Source organism: Pinus tabuliformis, chromosome J, assembly GCF_031772625.1.
Source record: "Pinus tabuliformis cultivar Carrire ecotype Pingquan chromosome J, CPIR1, whole genome shotgun sequence".
Classification (NCBI taxonomy): Eukaryota; Viridiplantae; Streptophyta; class Pinopsida; order Pinales; family Pinaceae; genus Pinus; species Pinus tabuliformis.
This window is the reverse complement of record NC_142295.1, coordinates 455,016,913-455,042,997: the sequence shown is the minus strand read 5'-3', so window position 1 is coordinate 455,042,997 and position 26,085 is coordinate 455,016,913. Positions and strand designations below refer to the sequence as shown.

General features: G+C 40.5%; 1 protein-coding gene across 2 annotated transcripts in view; it reads left to right on the top strand.

Moving 5' to 3' along the window:
• LOC149227777 (2-methoxy-6-polyprenyl-1,4-benzoquinol methylase, mitochondrial-like) overlaps nucleotides 1-23,499 on the top strand; it is a 227,203-nt gene extending 203,704 nt beyond the window's left edge. The window contains exons 6-8 of one of the 2 annotated variants that reach the window (XM_089377930.1): nucleotides 22,389-22,460; nucleotides 22,723-22,831; nucleotides 22,949-23,499. In XM_089377930.1, coding sequence (XP_089234056.1) covers nucleotides 22,389-22,460; nucleotides 22,723-22,831; nucleotides 22,949-23,050 — 283 coding nt within the window. In that variant the 3' untranslated portion in view covers nucleotides 23,051-23,499. The remainder of the gene's footprint in view (nucleotides 1-22,388; nucleotides 22,461-22,722; nucleotides 22,832-22,948) is intronic. The other variant, XM_089377931.1, reaches the window with a different exon arrangement.
• The last annotated feature ends 2,586 nt before the right edge of the window (nucleotides 23,500-26,085 follow it).

Genomic DNA, 26,085 nt, shown 5'->3' with positions numbered 1-26,085 from the left:
AGAATGACACCTAGAAAAGCCAGATTCTAAAAGAAAGCTATCCATTTTGGCATACCAAGCCCGAGGAGCTTGCTTGAGGCCATAAAGGGATTTCTTAAGTCGACAAACAAGGCTGGAGTCTGTTTGTATGAAGCCAATGGGTTGTTCCATATAGATTTCTTCCTGCAAGTCCCCATGCAAGAAGGCAGATTTAACATCCATCTGATGGACTTCCCATTTTAAAGAGGCAGCAAGGGAAAGAACAAGGCGGATAGAGTTCATTTTGGCAACAGGGGAGAAGGTTTCAGTGTAGTCAATGCCTTCAACCTGTGAAAAGCCCTTAGCAACGAGACGAGCTTTATGTTTATCAACTTTCCCATCTGGTCCATACTTGGTTCTGTAAACCCATTTACATCTAACAAGTTTGCGTCCCTTTGGTAGAGGAACAAGATCCCATGTATCATTTGTCATCAATGAATGATATTCTTCATTCATAGCTGCTTCCCAATGTGGATGGCCTGAAGCTTCTGCAAAAGTGTCAGGATCATGATTTACTGGAGCTTGAGCCAGTAAAGAAGAGGCTCTTTCAAACTGAGAACGTGTACGTCGCTGATCTGTAGGATCACCGGCAAGATCACCTGCTGCATCCCGAGTAGCACGGACCCATCTTGGAAGTTGAGGATCCTGAGAAGGTGGGGGAGGATTATCATCCTCGCTTTCATCATCTGAAGAAGAAATGTTTTCAAAAGTAGAAGAGATAGGAAGAGGTGGCACATCCGCCGGACTAGGCTCGCAGGCCGATTTATTTTCATCAAATTTTACATCTCTTCTAATGATAACATTTTTGTACTTAAATGGAATAAGTCTATAACCTTTTACATCTTCAGAATATCCAACAAAAGTACATTTCTCACTCTTAGGTTCTAAAGCTTTATGCTTTTCATCTGGAATATGGGCCCATGCTTCACTTCCAAACACACGAAAGTGACTTACATCTGGTTTAATGGAACTCCAAGCTTCTTCTGGAGTGATATTCTCTAGAACCTTAGTAGGAGTGCGATTGATTATATAATTTGCACAATTAATTGCTTCGGCCCAAAAACTAAGACTGAGTCCTTTAGATTGCAGCATACAATTAGCCATTTCCTTTAAGGTGCGATTTTTCCTTTCAGCTACACCATTTTGTTGTGGAGTGTATGGAACAGTATGTTGCATTTGAATTCCATTTTCGGTGCAAAAGTTGATGAATGTGTTTTTAACATATTCTCCACCATTATCAGTTCTTAGCTTAAGAATTTGATGTCCAGATTGTTTTTCAACAAAGGCTTTGAAGGCCAAAAAAGTGTTCAATACTTCGCTCTTGAGTTTTAAGAAGTATACCCAAGTGCGTCTGGAGAAATCATCAATGAAAGTTAAGAAGTACTTGCAGCCAGAGAATGAAGCAACAGGAAGAGGACCACATAAATCACTGTGCACAAGCTGTAAAGGGGCTGAGGCGTGCCAAGAGGCACGTTTGTCAAAACTGTCCCGATGATGTTTTCCGAGTACACATCCGGAACAAACACCATCTCTGCAAGATACCATAGGAAGACCTGTCACCATATTTTCTTTACATAGATGCTGAAGGGAGCGATAGTTTAAGTGACCAAATCGCTCATGCCAAAGTTTGCTCACTTCATCATTATGAGCAACAAATACTGAGGGAAGATTGGATGACCCAAAGTTGTGAAACTTATACAACCTTGTGGAATCATCAGCGAGTTCCATGTAGGAATTTACAGGGTAAGTTCCTAACAATCTTTGGGTATGCCATCAGAAGTTCGACTGCGCCATTCTGATAATATTCTCTACTTCAACTTCACCCTAAGTGAATTGTGAAGAACCCATTGATCCTTTTGTCTTGTCCCAACTATCTTTGGTGATTGCTCCTTCACTCTTGGTTGGACGTTGTCTTCACCTCAGCTCTGATACCATGTTAATTTTATGTATGTTCTATGCTAGAGCAATTTATTTAATTTCTTTTCCATATTAGCAATCACATTAGCATAAAGTAAACTGCAAATAGAACATAAATATAAATCGCAGAAGATAAGCCAAGACAAGAGGACATAAGATGTGGCGCAAGCCAGGGACAAACCCCACAATGTGTGGGGAAACCCTTGATCAATTCTTCTTTTATGTTCTTCAAAGTTCAGCAGAGAAAGAGAGAGAGAGAGATAGTACATTTACAACAGAAGTCAACACTTGACTTATCTAGATCATTTCGTATAATGATGAGATCAGTTGAAGACATTTTGCTTCAACTGATTCTCAAGGTGACAGCTTCACCAAACGTAGTGCTGCATCTTGGTCCACTTGCTGCACCACTGCATATGCTGCACTAATCATGATTATCATCATGCTGCCCTTCATGTCCATGATCTCATTGATCATGCTGCTGTCCATGCTCCAAGTCATCATGCACCTATGCTGCCCATCATGCTGCTCATAATGCTACTGTTATAACCATATGCACATCAGCCTTAGCTGCTTGCTATGGCTTGCAGCCTAGCAAAGCAGCGAGGCTATAGTTCCACGCAATACTCTACACAGTCCCATTATTTTCCGTATAGGGTTTGCTCAGGGATACCCTTGACTGTGTTCATATGTGCTGCCTTGACTTCTTGACTGCATTCATATGTGTTGCCTTGACTTCTTGACTGCGTTCATATGTGCTGCCTTGACTTTTATACACAACGTATACCCTTGACTACGTGGTAAGGTGTGATAGTGCGTTCCATCCATGCCATCATATGATATCCATGTATAAGTCAGGGCATGACTGCGTTCCATCCACTTAGTGTTTGCTGCGTATACTGCGATGACTACGTGACCACTATAGCTTCATTCCCATATGCGTATATGACTTGACGATGACTGCACAATGTTTACCTTTATAGTGTGTATTCATTGCTGCCCAGAGTTTAACCATGACTGCAACGTATATATGACTTCCCAGTGTATCCATATGCGTTATATCATTTCCTGATCATAAACAACGTATAAATGATATTATATCAAGGCCAGCGTCCTAATCAAGAACAGTGTGTAGATACTACTGTATTACTGTGGTTCATTTCCAGCATAAATATATATATAACTTATGACAGCCCATCGTATAACCATTCATGAAGACTTGTGTGTAATTCTGTGCGTAATCCACCTGCGTGTATTACTGTGCGTATTCCAACCATGAACGATGTAGGGTTTCACTTTCTTCATGACTGTGGTGCTCTCTTTGACTGTGATGTCCAGCGTTTCAACTGCGTGGTATATCATATGACCTGCGTGTATCACCATGACTTCCCAGCGTTGCGTGGTATATCATATGACCTGCGTGGTATATCTGACTGCCCAGGGTAGCGTGATCTGCACTGTCTCCTTACCAGCGTATATATGATAGGGTTGTATAACTGCGTTGAATATCATCTATGATCTGCGTAGAGGTATTATCAGTGTCCAGCGTATCATCTTCATTGCCCCAACGTATGTGTCTCTCCCTGCGTGATATACTGTGCATATATATTTCCATCTATGCATATATTATATGGCCAGCATAATGCTATGCGTATGGCCAACGTATAGAGATTCATTGTGAGCAGCGTATAGGTTTGCACTGACTGTAATTGAGGGCATTATCTGTGTGAGAGCTAGGGCATCATCTAGGCCAGCATATTCTCATGTTCTCTCCTTCTCCAAAAACCCAAGACGTGGAGAGGAGATCACTTTAAGAATTATGATCTGAAATGACTTCAAGTCCTTGCCAATTTATACTAAAATGTAAGTGATGAATAGGTGTATCTTTTGGGCTTTTGAGCCTACTCAAGTTGCTGGTCGGCTTGATGATAAATCCATAATCAAAATAAATTCATATCTCCATAAATACTTATCGGAATCGGATGATCTTTAGATCAATCCTACACCTCTCAACGAGAGGGATCCAATAAAAATATTAGCTGCCATAAATAAGTTGACCCACATGGAGTTTGGCCCTAGTTGCCAATTTAACAATCTCCTTGAGCAAGAGGGAGTAAGATCAGTTAAATTTAGAAGCAGAGAATTACTAAGTGCTACTAAGATCTCTAATCAATATATGTATATATAAGCTGCTGGATGGAGCTATTGATGATTTGGTCAACAATATCATCACCTAGATCTAGTCTTGATTTCATAAAGCAACCTGGCACTATTCCCTACATGAGGGAATCTTTGGTTAAGATTGAACATTGAGCTCTGGGAGCTCCTGGGGGCTTGGGGTACTTATTGAGCTATGAACGACCATAGGGTGAGTGGTTCACCTTCCTCCATTGGTGCGTTGTGTACAGGATGATGTTGATTTTTGGGTAGCATCGAATGTGCTCTAGCTCCAAAATTATGTGGAGGGGCTAGAACACATGAGATCTCCAAGACCCAGAAATCGTTTGGAGAAATTCCACTCGGAATGCATGTTATTCAAATAATTAATTATCTTTAATGGTACCCAAGTTAAAACTTAGAAAATTAAAATAATTAAGTGAATTAATGTAAATATCGGTGAGAAGCTTATAAGTGACCAGGATCAAGTCTATTTAATCTTAGCCGTTGATTAGAGATTAGATCATGGCCGTTGATTTCTCAACAAGAAAAGCATAAAAGGAAGGCTTGGGGTCAGTTGGAGAACACACATAGAGAGAGCAACACTTGTGTTAGATCGAAATTCTGGGGTGTGGTTTGCTGAGAATTTCGGAGTGAGCTTCTAGTGTAGAGAGGGGCAGTTCGGCAGAGGGACTTCTGTTCAAGGCCGAGAATACATAGCAAAGAGGTAGCGCAGCACTGGGGAGAGACAACGCAGCTCCAGAAAGGCTGATGCAGGGGCTGGAGGGCTGATGCAGTCACTTAGAGGCAACACTGGGGTTTCTGTGAGGCAGATTAGGCATCAGTTCAACAGATCAATTTCTAAGCTGAGAAGGCTCACTAGGAGGGTGACGCAACTCCTGGAGGAGGTGATGCATTTCCAGCGCAGAGCTGGGAGCAACCATCACTGCACAACACTTGGGACAACGCAGTCCCTTGTGGGGTTTGTTCATCTAGTTGCTGGATTCGCCAAAATATTTGTCTCTGGATAGAGGTACTTCTGTCGGGTTTATTCTCTGTTGGGTGATCTAGATTTGGCACCCTAGTTGTATTCATAAATCTGCTTAATAATAAAACCCTCATATCTGCTACACCGGTTTTCCCACACTTGGTTTTTCTGAGGACGTTTAGTCCAAAAATAAGTGTCCTTTGTGTGGTTGTCTCATTTATTTTTCAGTACTTGATCTGTATAGTGGTGTAGGCTGTATTTGCATTAATATTTTCTGAAAATAACTTGTTAAAATGAAGAATACAAGTAGGTAATGCAAAACAATTTACTGTAGTAGGATTTCTGGTTTGTTAGATTCAGAAATTTCACATGGTATCAGACTAATTACAGATCAAGGAGGACTGAAGCCATCATCGAAAGGACATAGGAAAAATCTGTGTGTGAAGACAACTGTCCCGAGAGACAACGCAGTTTCAGGACAAGAGAGCAGAGGGGTGACGCAGTCACCAAGGGAGGTTCACGCAGAGCCTTTGTCAGCCTGATTGGGTGATGTTGTTGCTGCATAGGGTAGCACAGTGGTTACAGGGCCAGCGTGGAGACTGTTGAGTCTCGTTTTTCGGTTGCTGTGGCTAGAGGTGCAACGCAGATTTATTTGGAGTTGCTAGTGGGGTGCTGATTATGTTGGTGCAGAACGATACCTAGTGGGGCAGAAGCAAAGTAGAGGGAATCAGTTCCTTAGAAATTTCTTGCCAAGAAATCTAGATCAAATGCTGAGCAGCAACAAAGAGAGATCATAGAGGGGTGGTTCGATAGTGGTTACCAGAAGGATTTCTTTGAGGGAAATCGAAATTCAGAGGGAGCTTGTTCCTTAGAGGATTTCTAGTGCTAAAGAAATCCAATTTCAAGTTTTGTTGGGGCAGCAATGAAAGAGGGAGAAGAGAACCAGTTTGACATTCATTTGAGCAAAGATGGCCGTTAACGGATTGAGGGATCAGGGCAGGTTGGATGGAGAAACCAACTTTGTCATTTGGAAGGCCAGGATCTTGGCAGTTTTGGATAAAAATTGCATCAAGGATTATGCCTTGAGGACGTTTGTTGTTCTGGTTGATGATGATCCTCTCAAGAAGTATGAGGAGGCTTAGGCAAAAGCAAAGTGCGTGATCTTGGACGGGGTCAAGGATCATGTGATCCCACATATTGCTGAGAAGGACACAAGCAGCGAAATGTGGGAGGATTTGACCACATTGTATGAGGGAACTTCCATTCAACGGAAGATGTTGCTTGAGAGTCAGTTGAGACAGTTTCGGATGCAGAAGGGAGAAGAAACCGGTCCCTTCCTTCTTAGGTTACAAAGGATTCGTGACCAGCTAACTTCTGTAGGGGCTACACCAGATCTTGAATTTATGGTTAGGACTGCCCTGAATGCAGTGATTGAAGACTGGGAAACCTTTGTCCAAAGCATCTTGGGCAGGGCTTCTCTTCCTAGTTGGGAGGAGATGTGGGCAGCTCTTCGACAGGAAGAGATCAGACGATTGACCAAGGCGGGAAGCAGCAACAAAGGGGTCAGAATCAAGAAGGATGAAGAGGAGGATGCAGCTCTCGCATTAGCGGGACAACAAGGGCAGCAGAAACGAAAGGAGGAGGACATATCCAAAGTCAGATGCTTCAGATGTGGAGAAATGTGTCATTTCACCACGCAGTGCCCTCAGAAGAAGAAGGGCAAAGAAGAGAAGTTTGACTCAAAGGCTGCTCCAGCGCACGTTGACAAAGAGGACGATGATGATTACGCGATGAGTGTTCATGCACCTCTAGAGAAGAGGTGGGGCGATATTGAGCTGTATTCGGGAGGACTACATAGAGATGGACAAGATCCTTGAGGTGCCCAAACTCTTGGATCACATACGACTATGGCAGCCCTTAATGACAGTAGCAGAATGACGGGAGTGAGTTGGTGCGAGGGATGATGGAGCAACAGTGGCAGAGCTAGAGTGCCAAAGTTTGAAGGAGCAGAGTGGAGTGTTGAAGTAGTGCAGAAGGCATAGAGTAGATACTACAGCAGCACAGTAGCATCAGAGGGTCAGCACAGATTAGCAGCAAAGGTAGCTTCAGCGTTAAGGGGCATCTAGACTGACAAACATGTCAGCTTTTGGGTGGCTTTTCAGTTGCTTACTTCTTAGCAACTGAGTTGCAGTGCAACAATTAGCAGTGGCAGTGCTATGGGCAACATGATGCAGCATATTGAGAGGGCGCTGCAGTGACAGTGGCAGTGTCATGGGCAACAGTACAGATTGCAGCAGTGTAGTGGATGAAGGGCAGCAGGCCAACCGATGTCGTGGATCAGTGTGATACTTCTGCTGGGAAGTATTGCTAGAGCACATTCCTCACTAAGAGGGAGTGTTGATTTTTGGCTATCATCGGATGTGCTCTAGCTCCGAAATTTTGTTGAGGAGCTAGAACACATGAGATCTCCATGATCCAGAAATCGTTTGGAGAAATTTCTCTCGGAGTGCATGTTATTCAAATAATTAATTATTTTTAATGGTGCCTAAGTTAAAACTTAGGAAATTAAAATAATTAAAGTGAATTAATGTAAATATGGGTGAGAAGCTTCTAAGTGACGAGGATCAAGTCTAATTTAATCTTAGCCGTTGATTAGAGATTAGATCACAGAGAGTGCAATACTTGAGCTAGATCAAAATTTTGGGGTGTGGTTTGCTGAGAATTTCGGAGTGAGCTTCTATTGCAGAGAGAGGTAGTTCGACAGAGGGACTTCCGTCCAAGGTCGAGAATACATAACAGAGAGGTAGCGCAACACCAGGGAGAGACAACGCAACTCTAGAAAGGCTGATGCAGTCACTTAGAGGCAACGCTGGGGTTTCTGTGAGGCAGATCAGGCATCAGTTCAACAGATCGATTTCTGAGTCGGGAAGGCTCACGGGGAGGGTGACGCAACTTCTAGAGGAGGTGATGCATTTCCAGCATAGAGCTGGGAGCAGCGATCGCTGCACAACACTGGGGACAATGCAATCACATGTGGGGTTTGTTCATCCAGTTGCTGGATTCGCCAAAATATCTGTCTCCGGATAGAGGTGTACTTCTATTGGGTTTATTCTCTGTTGGGTGATCCGGATTTGGCACCCTAGTTGTATTCATAAATCTGCTTAATAATAAAACCCTCATATCTGGTACATCGGTTTTCCCACGCCGGGTTTTTCCGGGGATGTTTAGTCCAAAAATAAGTGTCCTTTTTGTGGTTGTCTCATTTATTTTTCAGTACTTGATTTGTATAGTGGTGTAGGCTACAGTGTATTTGCGTTAATATTTTCTGAATATTTCTGAAAATAACTTGTTAAAGTGAAGAATACAAGTAAGTAATGCAAATCAGTTTACTGCAGTAGGATTTTTGGTTTGTTAGGTTTAGAAATTTTCGCAGGTGAGTGGTTCACCTGCCCCTACGATTACGGACAAATGTATGTGGGGTGAGTGGTTCACCTTTCCCTATTGTTGATGACATATGCATAGGATGAGTGGTTCACCTTCTCCTATGGCATATGAGTAGGATGGGTGGTTCACCACCTCCTACGGATACCCTAATGAGAGATGCATATAGGCATCTGTTGGCATGTTAGTGGGATGTGGTTCTTCCTTTCCCCACATGTAGGATGCTCATTCCTTATGATTGGTGGTTGACATGTCGGTGGGACGTGGTTCATCCTTTCCCCATGTGTAGGATCCTTCCTACGATTGATTGTTGTGACTTGTGTTTGTAGGATGTGGTTTATCCTTTCCCTACATGTGATTGTAACTTGTGTTTGTAGGACGTGGTTCATCCTTTCCCTACTCTCGGTGATTTTCATATGTAGGATGTGGTTCATCCTTTACCTACGTGTGCTCGTGATGTGTGATTGTAGGATGTGGTTCATCCTTTCCCTACGTGTGGTTGTGAGCAGGATGTGATACATTCTTTCCCTGTTATTGATTCAGTATCATCCTACCCATGTAGTCTGGGACACATGGGAAGTACCTCTCATCTGGCCAATGAGTTGGGAAAAGTGGATAGGGACCATAGCACTACCGATGGACGCATCGTGTATTGTCGTACTCCCTATGTCTAAGATGAATGATGTTCTTCAACTTGATCACTTGGGATCAAGTCCGATTGTAGTTCAGGTTATGTGGTCTGACTTCTCAATGGAGAGTGGCAAGGTCTTGTGACTCACTCTTGATCGATTCTTCTTTATTATTCATATCAATGTTCAATAGAGCAGAGCAAAGATGAGATATAGAGATGCTTCATGACAACAGGATGGCATGATGATTGATGATGATGGATGGATTGGTAGGTGGAATTCTCCCTAGTTGAGAGGGAGTGTTAAAATTGGAAACAAGGGCCAAATTCCACTTTGGATAGCTCTTTTGAGGAAGATAATTGTGGCATTGAATTCCTCTTTTCGAGAGGACCAAAGTTGGCCTAAAGATCACCAAAATTGGATAAGGAAAGATATTTATTTATTTAAAAGAATTCCACAAGACAACCTTATTAAGGCGGGAAAATTGAAAATTTGAAATTCAAATTTTGCCTCCAAGTATTAAGGTCGACTTCACCTCCATAAGGACAAATTGTTATATATACAGGGATCCCTAATCCTCATTAGACATCATCAAAAAGGAGTTCGTTCGTCGCTTGGGAAACCACAACTTAGAGAAGCAGGAGGACGTGTTGTTGGGTTTGTTCTTTGGCACATTGGTCTCCCACAAGTCCGAATTAGAAGCAGACAGCTTGCCGCAGGCTTGAGGAAAATTCTGGGGGATGTTTTCTGGGTTAGAATATATCCAAGAGCAGGCCACATGTTGATTTTTGGTAGCATTGGATGTGCTCTAGCCATGAAAATTGGTGGAGAGGCTAAGGCATATGAGATCTCTAAGACCCATAAATTGTTTGGGGAAATTCCACTCGGATGGAGAGATATTAAAATAATTAATATTTTTAATGAGACCCTAAGTCTAAACTTAGGAAAATTAAAATATTAATGTGTATTAATATAATATGGGTGAGAAAGTTCTAAATAACAAGGATCAAGCCAGATCTAATCTTAGCTGTTGATTAGGGATTTAATCTCGACTGTTGAATCGTCAATAGAAAAAGTATAATAGGAGGCTAGAGGGTCAGTGGGAGACACACCAAGACACCAATTTGCTCAGTCAGTTCGATTTTCTGGGGCAGAGTTTTGCTGAGAAATCGAACTAGTGATCTGTTGCAGCGAGGGGCAGTTCGACAGAACGCCGAGAATACATAGCAGAGAGGCAGAGAGAGTGCCGGAGAGACATCGCAGAGCCTAAGTAGGCTGACTCAGAGGCAGCCAAGACTGACGCAGAGGGCCAAGAGGCTGAGGAGGTCAGTGGAGAAGACACAGAGGGCCAAGAGACCGATGCAAAGGTAGCAGAGGCTGACGCAGGCAGCGCAGAGGGCTGCAGAGCTGATGCTGGGCTGAAGAGGCAGCACTGAGGAATTTTTGTGGGGGAGACTGAGAGCTAGTTAGCTGACGCAGATCCGTAGAGGGTGACGCAGTTTCTGGAGGGTAGCTTGGAGCAGCTTTCGTTGTCCAGCTAAGGGAGCAGTCGAAGTCACTGTGAGGCTATTCATTCAGTTGCTGATTAGCTGGAATATTTGTCTCTAAAGAAAGGTACTTCTACCAAGGAAAATCTCTGAAGGGTGAGCCATTTTTGGTACCCTAGTTGTATTCAGAAAACTGCATAATAATAAAACCCTCATATCTGCTACACCGGTTTTCCCGCATTGGGTTTTTATAGGGACGATTGTCCAAAAATAACGTTGCCCCTTGTGTTATCTTAGTTTATTTCAGTGGTTGATCTGTATATGTGTGAAGGCTGCATTTGTGTTTATTTCGGTATTTATATTAATAAATAACTTGTTACTGGAAAGAACAAGTAGGAGATAATAAACCAGATAATGCAGTAGGGATTTATGATGTGCTAGATTCAGAATTTTTCACATGGTATCAGAGCGAGGTTGCAGATCAAGGAGGACTGAAGACACCAACAAAAGAAATCTGAGGATTTGCAGCAGAGAAGCAGTTGTCGCGAGAGACAACGCTGTTTTAGAGCTGAAGAGGCAAGAGGAGGAGTGATGCAATGCTAAGAGAGTGACGTAGAGACTCACGCAAAGCCTACGTCAACATTCTGAGCCAGGAGAAAGGCCAGCGCGGAGGCAGAGGGGGGACAGATCAGGCCTACGCAGTGCTTGGTCATCCTTATCAGCTAGGAAGGATTGACGCTGAGGCCAGGAAGAGATGATCCAACTCTCACTGTGATTGCGCAGAGCCAGAAGGGCTCAGAATCTTTAGTTGCCGAGGCTAAGGGAGCTGTACAGATCGTGATTTGAGGAGCTGGTGGGACGCTGTTTCTGTCAGTGTAGAACAATGTCTAAGGAGACAGAACCGAGGTAGAGGGAAGCACTACCTCGACGGATTTCTAGCCAAGAAATCCAGATCTGAATTGCAGCAACAAAGGGGATTGGAGAGGAGTGATTCGACAGTTGGCTAGAGGATTTCCAGGAGGGAAGTTGAGACTTAGAGGGAGTCTAGAAGAGGAGCAGAGATGGCAGTGAACGGATTGAGGGATCAGGACATATTGGACGGGCTTCCAATTTTGTCATCTAGAAGGCCAGGATCCTGGCAATCCTGGATAAACATCGCATCAAAGACTATGCCTTGAAAATCGTAGTTGTCTCAGCTGACTCGAATGCAAATGAGAAGTATGAGGATGCCATGGCAAAGGCGAAATGCATGATCCTAGACTAGGTCAAGGATCATGTCATACCACATATTGCTGAGAAGAACAAAACAAATGAAATGTGGCAAATGTTGACCATCTTATACCAAGGCTCTTTCGTGTAGTAGAAGATGTTATTGGAGAATCAGCTGAGGTCATATTAGATGCAGAAAGGAGAGGAGATAAATCACTTCCTCTTTAGGTTGCAAGGAATTCACGACCAACTTACTTCCGTGGGGTCTACACCGGATCTGGAGTTTATGGTTAGGACTGCTCTGAATGCAGTCTCCGAGGACTGAGAGACGTTTTTCCAAAGCATTTTGGGCAGAGCGACTCTTCCTAGTTGGGAAGCGATGTGGGCAGCTCTTCAACAGGAAGAGATCAGGAGGTTGACCGAGGCGGGGAGTAGTGGTAAGGAAGTTCGAGTCAAGAAAGAGGAGGAGGAGGATGCAGCTCTAGCATTTGCGGGACAACAAGGGAAGAGGAAGAAGAAGGACATCTCCAAGGTCAAGTGCTTCAACTGTGGGGAGCTGGGAGCCTAGGACATTATGCATCTCAGTGCCCCAAGAAGAAAGGCAAGGGAGAAGATTTTGACTCAAAGGCAGCTCCAGCAAAGGCGGAGAAGGATGTCGAGACTGATGATGATTGTGCCATGAGTGCTCATGCGCCTCTAGAGAAGAGGTGGGGAGACATTGAGCTGTAGTTGAGAGGACTACAGGAGTGGGGCAGGATCCTTAAGGTGCTCAAACTCTTGGATCACATTCGGCTACGGGAGCCCTTAATGACAATAGCATGATGACAGGTGTTAGGTGGAGCAAATTGTGGTGGAGCGGCAAGGCAGGGCTAGAGTGCAGAAATCTGAGGAAGCATAGTAGAGGTTACAACAGTGTGAGAGGCACAGAGGTGTCTACAGCAGCACAGTGGCAGCAGAGGGAGCATAGGATAGCAGCAGAGGTAGCTTCAGCATCACGAGGCTTCCAGACTGACCGGGATGTCAGTGTTTGTGTTATGAAACCAACTCACAAAAAGATAGAAAAGAGAGATCCACGCCTTAGAATTCAGCCTCTTCGAGGGGGCAACCTCCTTTACATTACATAAATGAACAATTCTTGGATGATTCAAATGACAAAACCTCCTTTCTATATATAGGAGTCTAAGGAGTCACAATATAATCCAGCCGACCTAACAATAATAATATAAAGCCACAAAAATAACAATAGAGGGATTCTATGGGCACATTAATAACAATATGGGGGCAATGGGGGCACAACAATATAAATAAGGGGTATAACTACAATAGTAATGGGGTAATCACTAGTATTATAGGGACCCAACATGCCCCTCTCCTTCAAAAAAGTGTTGTCCTCAACGCTTGAGTAGTTCTGGATACTTCTGCATAAAATTCTCATCCTCCCATGTGGAATCTTCAGCGGATAAGTTCTTCCACTTGATAAGGTACTCTGAAATTGATCGATTTCGTAGCTGTCGAGTTCTTGTTTCTATAACTGCTTCCGGTTCCAATATAATTTTTCCTTCCTCGTCAAGTTCTGGCAATATTGTTTGAACTGGGAGCTTGTCGCCTATAACCTTCTTTAAACATGAAACATGGAAAACTGGGTGCAATCGAGAAGCTGCAGGAAGCTCCAATTTGTATGCCATAGTACCAATCTTTTGCAACACCTTGTACGGACCATAATACTTTGGTGATAATTTATTATCCTTCTTAGCTTGCTTGAGGGACATTTGCTTATATGGTTGTAGCCGTAGGAATACCCAATCACCTACATCAAAACTTCTTTCACTGCGATGTTGATGTTGTTTCATTCTATTCTGTGCCAACACGAGGTTATCCTTTAAGAGTTGGAGGACTTGTTGTTGATGTTCGATGTGATGTTCCACTGCCTGAACCTTAGAATTTTCTCTTAAATATGATGTGATGGATGGTGGTTGATACCCATAAAGTGCCATAAATGGGGTCATTTTTGTTGCTGTATGAAAGGAAGTGTTATACCACCATTCAGCCAGAGGCAACCATTTGACCCATTGTGTCTGTTTATCAGATACAAAGCAACGAAGATATCCTTCCAAACATTTGTTTACTATCTCAGTTTGCCCATCAGATTGAGGATGATAAGATGAGCTATGAGCTAACTGAGTACCAAGACAAGAAAATAATTCTGTCCAAAAATTTCCAGTGAAAATGGGATCTCTGTCACTTACAATAATCTTTGGGTTTCCATGTAGCTTTTGAATTGTTTCCATAAATGCAGTAGAAACTGTACTGGCTTTAAATGGATGTGATAATGCACAAAAGTGTGCATACTTGGTAAGTCTGTCAACTACCACCATGATGACACTCTTTCCCTCAGACTTGGGTAAACCTGTGATAAAATCCATTGAAACCTCCTCCCAACGTTGGCTTGGAATGGATAAAGGTTGTAATAGACCCGGTGTCTTAATTGTTTCAACTTTATTTTGTTGGCAAACCAAACATTCTGCCACAAACTTTTGAATATCTGATTTAAGGCCATCCCAAAAAAATTCCTTCTTAACCCTGTGGTAAGTTTTTAAAAATCCTGAGTGCCCTCCTAAGGGAGAAGTGTGCAATTCCATAAGAATCTTTTGTTTTAGCTGGGAATTCTTACAGAGGTATAAGCGATCTTTGTACCATAACGAATCATTTTTCCAGCTAAATGTATCAGACGTACTGGAATCTTGTTGTAGCTTTCGAATAAGTGCCCACACTTCTTCGTCATTCTTCCATTCCTCCCTTGCTTCATTTATCCAATCTGGTTGGATAATAGAAATGGCGCACAACAATGCTTCCACATCCTCATCCTTTCTTGAGAGTGCATCTGCCACCACATTTTGCTTCCCTTTTTTGTAGATGATTTCAAAGTCATAACCCAACATCTTTGTGACCCACTTTTGTTGCTCTTCAGAGGATAATCTTTGTTCTAAAAAGTATTTAAGGCTATCATGATCCGTTTTTACCTTGAAGTGTCTTCCCATTAGGTAGGGTCGCCATTTCTTAAGTGCATGGAGTATTGCCAACATTTCCTTCTCATAAATAGCTTTTCTTAAAAACTTTCCCTTGATTGGACGACTTTCAAAAGCAATGGGTCTTTCATCTTGCATTAGAACAGCACCAATTCCATTTCCTGAAGCATCACATTCCACAATAAAGGTTTTGTGAAGTCCGGTGTAGCTAAGACCGGTGCTTGGCACATTGCCTCTTTAAGATGTTCAAAGGCCTTTGTTGCTTCCGGAGTCCATGAAAATGCATCTTTCTTCAATAATGTTGTTAGAGGTGCTGCTATTCTCCCATAATTCTTAACAAACTTGCGATAATACCCTGTCAACCCAAGAAATCCTCGCAGATGCTTTATGGATGTGGGGATTTTCCATTCCTTAATGGCTTTAATTTTGCTAGGGTCTACCTTAACTCCTTCATGAGATACAATATGACCCAAATATTCCACCTCCTGGACTCCAAAGAAACATTTGGATCTTTTTGCATATAATTGTTTCTCCTCCAATAGTTGTAGCACCCTGTCAACATGTTCAACATGATCCTTCCAAGACTTGCTGTAGATTAGTATATCATCAAAAAATACTAACACAAATTTTCTAAGGAATGGTTTGAAAATTGAATTCATCAAACCTTGAAATGTTGAAGGTGCATTGGTAAGGCCAAAAGGCATGACCAAAAATTCATAATGACCCTCATGAGTTCTAAATGCCGTTTTCGGAATGTCTTCAATCTTCATTCTGATTTGATGATATCCTGAACGAAGATCCAACTTGGTGAAGTAAATTGATCCATGCAATTCATCCAGTAATTCATCAATGACAGGAATGGGGAACTTATCTTTAATAGTGAGCTTGTTGAGCTCCCTATAATCCGGACACATGCGCCATGATCCATCCTTCTTGTGCACCAATACTACTGGAGTGAGAAAGAACTTTGACTCGGTTGAATTATACCAGCCTCTAGCATTTCTGCAACCATACGTTCAATTTCACTTTTTTGGACATAGGGATATCTGTACGGCCTGATGTTTGGAGGAACACTTCCTGGAATCAGATGAATAGCATGATCATGATCACGCATAGGTGGGAGACCTTTGGGAGTCTCAAATACCTTGGAATGATTGTCCAGGACTTTTTGGAGATCTGGAGAAATAGATGATTCCAATGTGGAAACATCTAGCGAACATAATTGTGCAATTACACCCCTTTGCTCCTTTTTTAGAAGCTTTGTCATACCATTAGAGCTGATTATCTTTCCTGGTTTCCCTGCAATACCCCTTAATTCAACTTCCTTTCCTTCCGTAGAAAATTTGATGAAAAGTTCTTGAAAATTAAAAGCTATTGTACCCAAGGATTGTAGCCATTGGACTCCTAGTACAACATCAGCACCTCCCATTGGAATGGAAAGCATTGGGCTAGTCAATACATATTCTCCCATGGATAGCTTGATATTATGGCACTTTCCAGAGCAATTTATTGTTCCTCCATTTGCAATCATCACTTGACACTCTGGTGCTGGATATAGGAAGCAATTCAATTCTTTTGCTACCCTACAATGAATAAAATTGTGGGTGCTTCCTGAATCAATCAACACTATTACCTTTTTCTTCTTGATTTGTCCTTCTATCTTGATGGTTTGAGGAGTGGTAATTCCCGCCAATGCATTACAAGATATGGTCGGATTTATTTGTTCTTCATCTAGGCTTTGTTCCTGGAGTATATCCTCTTCTTTTGACCTTTCTTGCTCCTTTTCTTCTTCCTCTTCACAATCTATGTAGAATAATTTCTTCTCAGCACACTTATGACCTTTAGTGTATTTGCTATCACAACTGTAACAAAGCCCTTTTGCTCTTTTTTCTTCCAATTGTTGTGGTGTCAACCTTATAGGTTGTGGAAGACTAGGGGCAACAACACTTCCGTCTTTATAGTTGTGAGTGGTATGCTTCCTGGTTGCCATAATTTTGCTTTCCATTTTTCTTGCTAACCTGAATGCCTTCTCTAATGAATCAGGTTCCCAAAGGCGAACATCATGTTGGATATTATCCTTTAAAGACCCTATGAACACATCAATCCTATGCTCCTCTGGAATATCTTTTACCCTTATGTTCAATTTTTGGAACTCCTCAATGTGCTCCATTATTGAACCCTTTTGTTTGAGACTTATCAATTGGCTAAAAAAAGTGTTGCTTTTTGTATCCTCATAATGTGCTATCAATTCTTCCGTAAAAATTGCCCAAGTGATAAATTGTTTACGAGAGCAAAGCCATTGATACCATACAAACTGATTTGGTTCCAAATATAAAGTTGCCATACGTACCTTTTGTGTGTTTTGCACATTATTGAGATCGAAGAACTGCTCCATCTGTAATATCCATGTGGCGGGATCCTTGCCATCAAACTTCCTCATATCGATTTTTGGAATATGGTGGGTCTTCGATCCAACATTAGAGTCTATGGAATCATGATTAACATTTCTTTTGTTCACATCATGAGTTTCCTTTACAACCTTTTCACCATTAGTAAGTATTTCTTGTAGAAAATTTGTCAAATCTGTCTTCAAATTTGCCATGTCTGTCTTCAAATCTGTCCTCAAATCATCCATCTTAGCTTCCATGCCCTTTATCTTAGATTCCACGCCATTTATCTTAGCATTTGTTAGCTTTTGTGAGCGTGACATTTGTTGCACTTGTTCTTGTAATTTTGATATATCATGTAGCATTTCTTCCTCTTCTTCATGAGTCATGCTAGAGCTTTCAGGTTTCTTACTAGGTGTTTGCATTTTCTTTCCTCGGGGCATCAGTTACCGATAATAATGCTTTACTATGCCCTTTGAATTCCTTCAAACCAAGCTTATGCAAAAATTAAAAAAAAAAACTACACACCTTTTTTTACTTTGTAGAAGCCTGATATTGAATCTGATGTATCTCTGTAATTTCAAATCATCCAGTTCTGAAATTGTGACCTGTAGTAGCCTTCTATGTCCTCTTTCCAATGCCACTAGTCTGATCCAAATTGGATTCTCCAAGAAAGAGTTATGCACAATCTCCCGCAGTGACCTGATTATAGACTAGTTCAGTAGAGCGAACTTGTATGAAGTGCCACGTGTCACTGTTTCAACCTTTGACTCTGAAAAATATATAAAAGAAAACTACAGTCCGTCCTCTTTCTGTACCTTCTTACGAAATTTCAATCCGATGCTCAGAAAGAAAGTTATGACGATTTTCCCCAGGTCACCTGTTTTGAGTGTAATTCAGGAGTCTGCAAAAAGACCAACTTCCTCAGATCATATCTCCGAAAATATCGCGCGAAAAGCTCTGAAATTCGGACCCAAGGTTCAACGCGATTTCTTCTCAAATGGGTTTTTTTTTGCGATTTCTGAAACGTCACAGAAAAAAAGTTATAGCGAAAATGCCACGATGACCTGTTTGGAGCAGCGAAACCCTAGAATCCAAAGCTCTGATACCAAATGTTATGAAACCAACTCACAAAAAGATAGAAAAGAGAGATCCACGCCTTAGAATTCAGCCTCTTCGAGGGGGCAACCTCCTTTACATTACATAAATGAACAATTCTTGGATGATTCAAATGACAAAACCTCCTTTCTATATATAGGAGTCTAAGGAGTCACAATATAATCCAGCCGACCTAACAATAATAATATAAAGCCACAAAAATAACAATAGAGGGATTCTATGGGCACATTAATAACAATATGGGGGCAATGGGGGCACAACAATATAAATAAGGGGTATAACTACAATAGTAATGGGGTAATCACTAGTATTATAGGGACCCAACAGTTTGGGTGAAGTCAGTTACTTACTTCTTAGTAATTGAGTTGTAGTGTAGCAGTTAGCAGTGGTAATGTTATGGGGAGCATGATAAAACATGTTGAAAGGGGGCTGCAGTACAAATGTAGCAGTGGCAGTGTCATGGGAAGCAGTACAGGAAGCAGTAGTACAGAGGATGTGAGGCAGCAGGCCAAGCATCAGCACAAGTACCTATGTGGAGAATCAATGTGATGTTTCTATGGTGAAGCATTGCTAGAGCACATTCCTTGCTAAGAGGGAGTGTTGGTTTTTGGTAGCATCGGATGTGCTCTAGCCATGAAAATTGGTGGAGAGGCTAAGGCACATGAGATCTCCAAGACCCAGAAATCGTTTGGAGAAATTCCACCCGGATGGAGAGATATTAAAATAATTAATATTTTTAATGAGACCCTAAGTCTAAACTTAGGAAAATTAAAATATTAATGTGTATTAATATAATATGTGTGAGAAAGTTCTAAATAACGAGGATCAAGCCATATCTAATCTTAGTCATTGATTAGGGACTTAATCTCAACCGTTGAATCATCAACAGGAAAAGTATAAGAGGAGGCTTGAGGGTCAGTTGGAGACACACCAAGACACCAATTTGATCAGTGAATTCGATTTTCTGGGGCAGGGTTTTGCTGAGAAATCGAACTAGTGATCTGTTGCAGCGAGGGGCAGTTCGGTAGAAGGATGAGAATACATATCAGTGAGGTAGAAAGAGTGCCAGAGAGACAGCGTGGAGCCTAAGTAGGCTGAGGAGGCCAGCATAGAAGATGTAGAGGGCCACGAGGTTGACGCAGAGGCAGCAGAGGCTGACGCAGGCAATGCATAGGGCTGCAGAGCCGACGCTGGGCTGAAGAGGTAGCGTTGAGGAATTTTCGTGGGGTAGACTGAGAGCTAGTTAGCTGACGCAAAGCCGTAGAGGGTGACGCAGACTCTGGAGGGTGACGTAGTTCTTGAGGGTAGCTTGGAGCGGCTTTCGCTATCTTGCTATGGGAGCAATTGAAGTCACTGTGAGGCTATTCATTTGGTTGTTGATTAGTCGGAATATCTGTCTTTGAAGAAAGGTACTTCTGCCAAGGAAAATCTTTGAAGGGTGAGCCATTTCTGGCACCCTAGTTGTATTAAGAAAACTACATAATAATAAAACCCTCATATTTGCTGCACCGGTTTTCCTGCATTAGGTTTTTCCGGGGCCGATTGTCCAAAAATAACAGTGTCCCTTGTGTTGTTTCAGTTTATTTCAGTTGCTGATTTGTATATGTGTGAAGGCTGCATTTGTGTTTATTTCGGTATTTATATTAATAAATAACTTGTTAATGGAAATAACAAGTAGGATATAATAAACCAGATAATGCAGTAGAGATTTTTGATGTCTTAGATTCAAAAATTTTCACACCACATTCTCTAAAGAAAGCCACAGGTCAAGACGCTGATTGTATGGTGAGATTTTGGGGTCTCATTGTGCATATTTTGCATTTTGGTTTGGGCTGCAGGAAAGGCTACCTTAGCAGCTAGTATGGAGACACATATGGAAGGGATGCATGACCTAATCCGAGCTCTTTACCTCAGCCGCTATCAAGGAGAGTGGGCCGCTATATAAACAAAAAGTTTAACCTTAGATCTTGAGCAGATTCTTGTTGATGTGAGTACAGGACTGTTGTGGGGAGCCTTGAAGAGGAACCACAATATTAGATCACTGTTGAATGTCTTGGAAAGGACAACAAAGGGTGCAACTCACTGGAAAAAGGTTTCTCAGTCACCGATAGGAACCCTAACTTGGCAGTAATCTTCAGATCTGTTTTGTACAGTGAGTTAGCCAGTCTATCTATCGTTGTACTCTCTCTGTTGAACATTTGATATTGATAATAAGAAGAATTGATCAAGGGTTTTCCCCATCTTGGGGTTTTTCCCTGGCTTGTGCCATATCCTCGTGTTCTTGGCTTGTCTTATGCTTTTAGATTTAATGTTCTTTCATCAGTTATTGTCATATGTTAATGGTGAATATGATTTCTAATGGATTAATGAAGTTAATTGTGGGCCAATGAAGTAATTGTCTTAAGCAAAGAACATGTTAACTCAAATTAACATAGTTTGACTCCCTCTAGAAAATAATATTTACTAGTCATCTACAAGTTGGAGACCTATAATTTTATAATTAAATATTATGTTAATTTTATGACTTTTTCCATTAAGGGATCAAATTGACTTTTACAACCCAAGAAACTCAACGTTCCACTCGCAAAGTATCGGGAAGTCAGCATGATGACGAATGGTCTCACCCTTTGACTTGACTTTACCATGCATGGTAACTCAAATTTGACCACATTTTTCTAGTTCTTCAACGCCTTTATGAATTTGCCAATTTTGCCACTTGACTTTGCTATAATTTGGCTTGGTTCATATGGGTCTTGCTTCATTTGACCAAATTATGCCCTGCGTTGCAATTTGCCACATCATCATGCTCATTGCTGTGTCTCTAACATCTTTGGGAATTTGGAGAAACTGAGACAAGGGTTTTGTTCCTCTCATTTTGTAGACCAATTTTGACATATTACATGTCAAATTCTTACAAAACCTGCCTCTATTATGCCATCTAGAAATCTATTCTGCCACATCATCACGCCCAAGTGAATGGTCTCTAATGCCATTGAGGAATAAAATGTTCTGAGACATGGGTTTTGTTCCTTTTGGCAAGAATATAATTTTGGATGTAAGACATGTCCAAAATGATGCAGTGCTCTACTTGATCTGCCCTTGGAACACTGTGCACCCTTGTTCACTGCCTTTGACCAGCCATAACTTGTGAATACCTCATCCAAATGGAAAAATTCCATGTAGCATGTCATTTTGTGACTGAGCTCTCTATAATTTGACATCTTGACTTTTTGATTTCTGGGACCACTTTGCGTTGGCAAGTGTGAACTGCCTTGGAAAGTGTGAAAATGTCGCTAACTGTGAGACTGCCATATCTGAGAAATATTTTAGGGATATGACACCAAAGACATCTCCACCTATAGACTCGATAGGCTCATAATCGTGTGGAAAGACATAGGTGCACCTAATATGGGCTGGACTAACCCCTACACTGGTGATCACCCCTACAAAATGAAGGCTCCTCAAAAACCATCAGTCCACATATAAGCTCACCTAAGGACCTCCAATCCTATCTAAGATGAAAGGGACCTAAAGTGAACTCAAAGGGACCAACCATTGTCTTACCATAACAAGACAGACTCAACATGACATATGGTCTAGGATGCCTACAAGGTCTGATATGGTTGTTACATTGCTTTTGACTTGTGAACTTGGGGGCTTACAATGGTGTTTAATAATCCTGCAATAAATATGGAGGTACCCCTGCTGGAAGAGGGGTTACAGGCACAGATGTTATCTATGCTATGGCCCCTGAATGTAATAGAAACTTTACAGAAGGGTTCAGTTTTGGTATCTTTATTTAGTATTGTGCTGTATGTTTCTTGCAGTCATACTGGTCTGAAATAGGTAAGTTCATTATATATTGTCATTATTTTGAGAGTCAATTACAAAGTTGAAATTTAGTTACTTTTAGTAGTTTGTTTAAATTGGCATACAATTTTGCAGCTATTTATTTATTGCATTGATATGACAGAGTTTAGCTACTCACATGCTTTAACCTTGTAATACAGAGTCTTAAGGCGGGGTGGAAGATTTCTGTGTCTTGAGTTGAGCCATGTCAACATCCCTGGTTTCCGAGAATTGTAAGACACTTTGCTTTCCTACATTTAAAGGCAAAACAAGTGAAGCCTCAGATGTTCAGTGCATTTAAGAACTGGTCACTGAAGATTTTTTTGATGCAATATTTGGAATTCTCTTTATTCTTGTGTATACTAGGTTTTAATTGGGTTATGCTTATTTCTCATACAAAGCATGCAATTTAGAACTGGGCATTTCTGGATGGTTGATGTCAGTGAATGAGCTATATTAATTGCGAAAAAATTCTTGTCATTTGTACTTTTGCAGATATGATTTTTACTCATTTTCAGTTATTCCATCTATTGGAGAAATTGTTGCTGGGGATCGTGCATCTTACCAATATTTAGTGGAGAGCATACGCAAGTTTCCATCTCAGGTAGCCATAATCTGTTTTGTCTTTTCCAGTTCAAACATTTTTAATGTTTGTTTTTTTCTCAATCATGCTCCCTATTACCAGTGTTGATGGTGCTTTGACAAAATGGTGACTGCACAGGAAAAGTTCGCTGCAATGATTAAGGAAGCAGGCTTTGAGAAAGTTGAATATGAGAACCTTTCAGGCGGAGTAGTTGCAATTCATTCTGGATTCAAATTATAATTCACATATATAAGATTTTGACATTGCTTTTGTAGAGCAGTTACCTTAAAAGCAATTGACGTGGTATTTGAAATCGAAGACTAGCAAACTCTGCCTGTGCGGGGCATTGTTTAGAAAAATTTGTCTAAGCTGATTTTGGCCATTACAGTGTTTGATGGGTCTACTGTTTTAATTACAGAAGCAGCGGAGGGGTAGTATATTTATTCTGGATGCGTTGCTTTGAAGAATCGATTCAAATTTCAAAGGACTTTAAGATCACAACATTGATTTTTATTTGTCCAAAAAAATGGTTGGCTGAACTTCACTATCATCATAGACTTGCTCCATTATTTGGTCCAATGGCCCTTGACAACCCTCTTTTCTGTATGGTCCTTAAATTATTCCACACTGGATTCTGGTGGATGCAAATATGATTCATCATTGTATGGCTCTGGCATCTTTGTCATTCATAGTAGCTTACTATTGGAAGTTTAAAGGTTTCTTCTACCATAATGTTGGGATACAGGGGTCAATTTAATTCCAAGAAATCCATTGCCTTTGCCAATTAATGCTAATGCCACCAACATAATTTTGCAGAAGAAGTTCAAAATGTACCCCTTTAGGTAATCCACGGAAGTGCAGATAACACACCAACGGAAACTAGATACATATAATCTCGAGTTAAAGCACACGGACATTTCTGAAGTTGAGACTTCTAAGTACAATCTCAAACAGCATGTGCTGGTAAGTTATATTGCCACAGCTTCAGTAGAATTCTATTTATTTCTACTAGAAAATGGGAGGAAATATTTGATTAGTTTTTTGAACTTTTTATGTAGCAAGTGAAGAATTTGGACCTTCAGATTAAATGGTGAGAAAAACAATACATAGAAACAATTTCGTGAATTGACAAATAACTTCAAGATGCAAATGAAAAATGTTTAACCCTAATACTTAATTCCAGCTCATTTGATGATCATGACAACTTTGACATTGTCCAATTTAAGAACCCTTCCGAACAAGATAGTTGCAATAAAATGATATGTCTAGTATGAACACCTCTTAAGAAGTAGAATAAGAATAATACAAGAGACAAGAATTTCACATAAAAGGAGTTAAGTCATTTCCAACATATATTTATATTTCAAGATATCAATTTATAGTACATGTATTTGACTACCTCTAGATCTAGATTTTATTGACAACTCATTAGTGGATAATGATAACACCTCATTAGTAAATAATGATACCAACTCGTAAGAAGGTGATCTTGTACTTTGTGATTGTCTAAGGATTCACAGTCTAATATTCCCTCCCCCCCACTTTCAATTACAACTCTGAATAATTATACCAGTAAGGCAACATAAACTAGTATATAAATTGGTATCTTTCAATTTTCAATCTAAAACTCCTAAACTAAGCTCCTATGAAGACATGCATGAAAATCCACCAAAATTAGATGTCAAACAGTTCATCAGAAAATAAAAGAACTTTGAAAGGGAGTAGAACTTTTGGAAGTGAACAACCACCATGTGTAAACATTTTCTAATTATTTGATCTTTTGTTAAGTGATTTTGGTTAGAAGAAAATGGCATTCCCACTATTTGGTGAGTATATAGGATCATTCCACTATCAATAAATAATAGGATCACCGATGTTCTCTATGAAGTTAGAGACAATTACGCATTGATCAACATTTCAATGAATCACCGAGACCAATTGCCATGATGGGATTTCCAAATATTTGTTAAAGTATTAAGTTATAATGGTTAATTAGATATTAGACTTGGACATTAATACAATCAACTTGAATTTAAGTTATTTTTTGCTTTTATGTCTTATTTCACTTTATCGTGTTTCTCGTTCTATCTCAGATTCATAAAGTGGATTGACATGACTTGTCTGTAATCCTATATAATAATTTTTTTGTTTTCTCATTAAGTATATAAAATACAAAGAACACCTATGGGTTATCTGGGTTTTTTTATGTGATCAATTTTTGTAATATGGTATTAGAACTCCGTTAGAGCCAGTGTGAAAGTGTGAAGACCTAAGAACTATGACCAAAAGAAAAGGATCGAGGGATTTCTATTGTAGTACATTGAAGAGCCAAAAGAGTTTGAATGAAACTTGGTTTTGTTTCATTTTTTAAAATTTGAAGTAAGGTCAATTTTTGAAATCAGAACTTCATTTTCAACCACCATGCAATGATTTTAGTAATTATTTTTAGTCACCATTCCCAATCGTTGTATAGAATAGTTATATGCTACAATATTGTAGTTGTACAAAATCCATACGAAATTGTAAGCTACTAAAAAAGGTGGTGTAAAAATCAACTTCTAGCCTAGTTTAGTCTTATTTCTTAGTTTTTTTAACAGTATAGACAAATTGGAAGTAGATGTGCAGATTTGGAAGTTTTAGCTATTGTTTTGTTATTTTTAAATAGATCCAAGGATAAATAGACTATTTTTGTGTTATTTATTAATAGATTTGAGTGATTTGAGCTAGTGGTGCACTGATTTGCCTAGATCTATGTTTTTTCACTGGTTGAGAGCAAATCTAAGTCTTATTAGGCTGGTGGTGAGTAGATTTGCTTGGATCTACTTGTTTATCAGCTAGTTAAGACAATATTCAAGTCTTATTGGGTTGGTAGTGAGTAGATTTGCCAAGATCTGCATGTTTTTGTGTTTTTTGTGGATAGATTTATTATAAATATGCAATTTTTAAATCATATTACTTTGTTCTTGGTTTATTTGTAACCTTTTTTTTTTTTTTTTTTTTTCAGTGGGGGAGAGAATCCCCGCTGAAGAATCATAATACATCATATATCACAGAAGCGAGCAGATTTACAATATTTATCGCCGAAGCATGCAGATTACGTCAACATCGAAACACATACGCATGTCATCATCGAAACAAATGTCGCTGCGCGTTGCAGCTCCCGCAGACTCGAACGTGGCTGGGGGGTGCGAAAGCCAACCGCCCCAGCCAACACATCATGCACTTGTAACCTTCACCTATGACATCTTTACCCAAACATCATGATGGAATGGAGT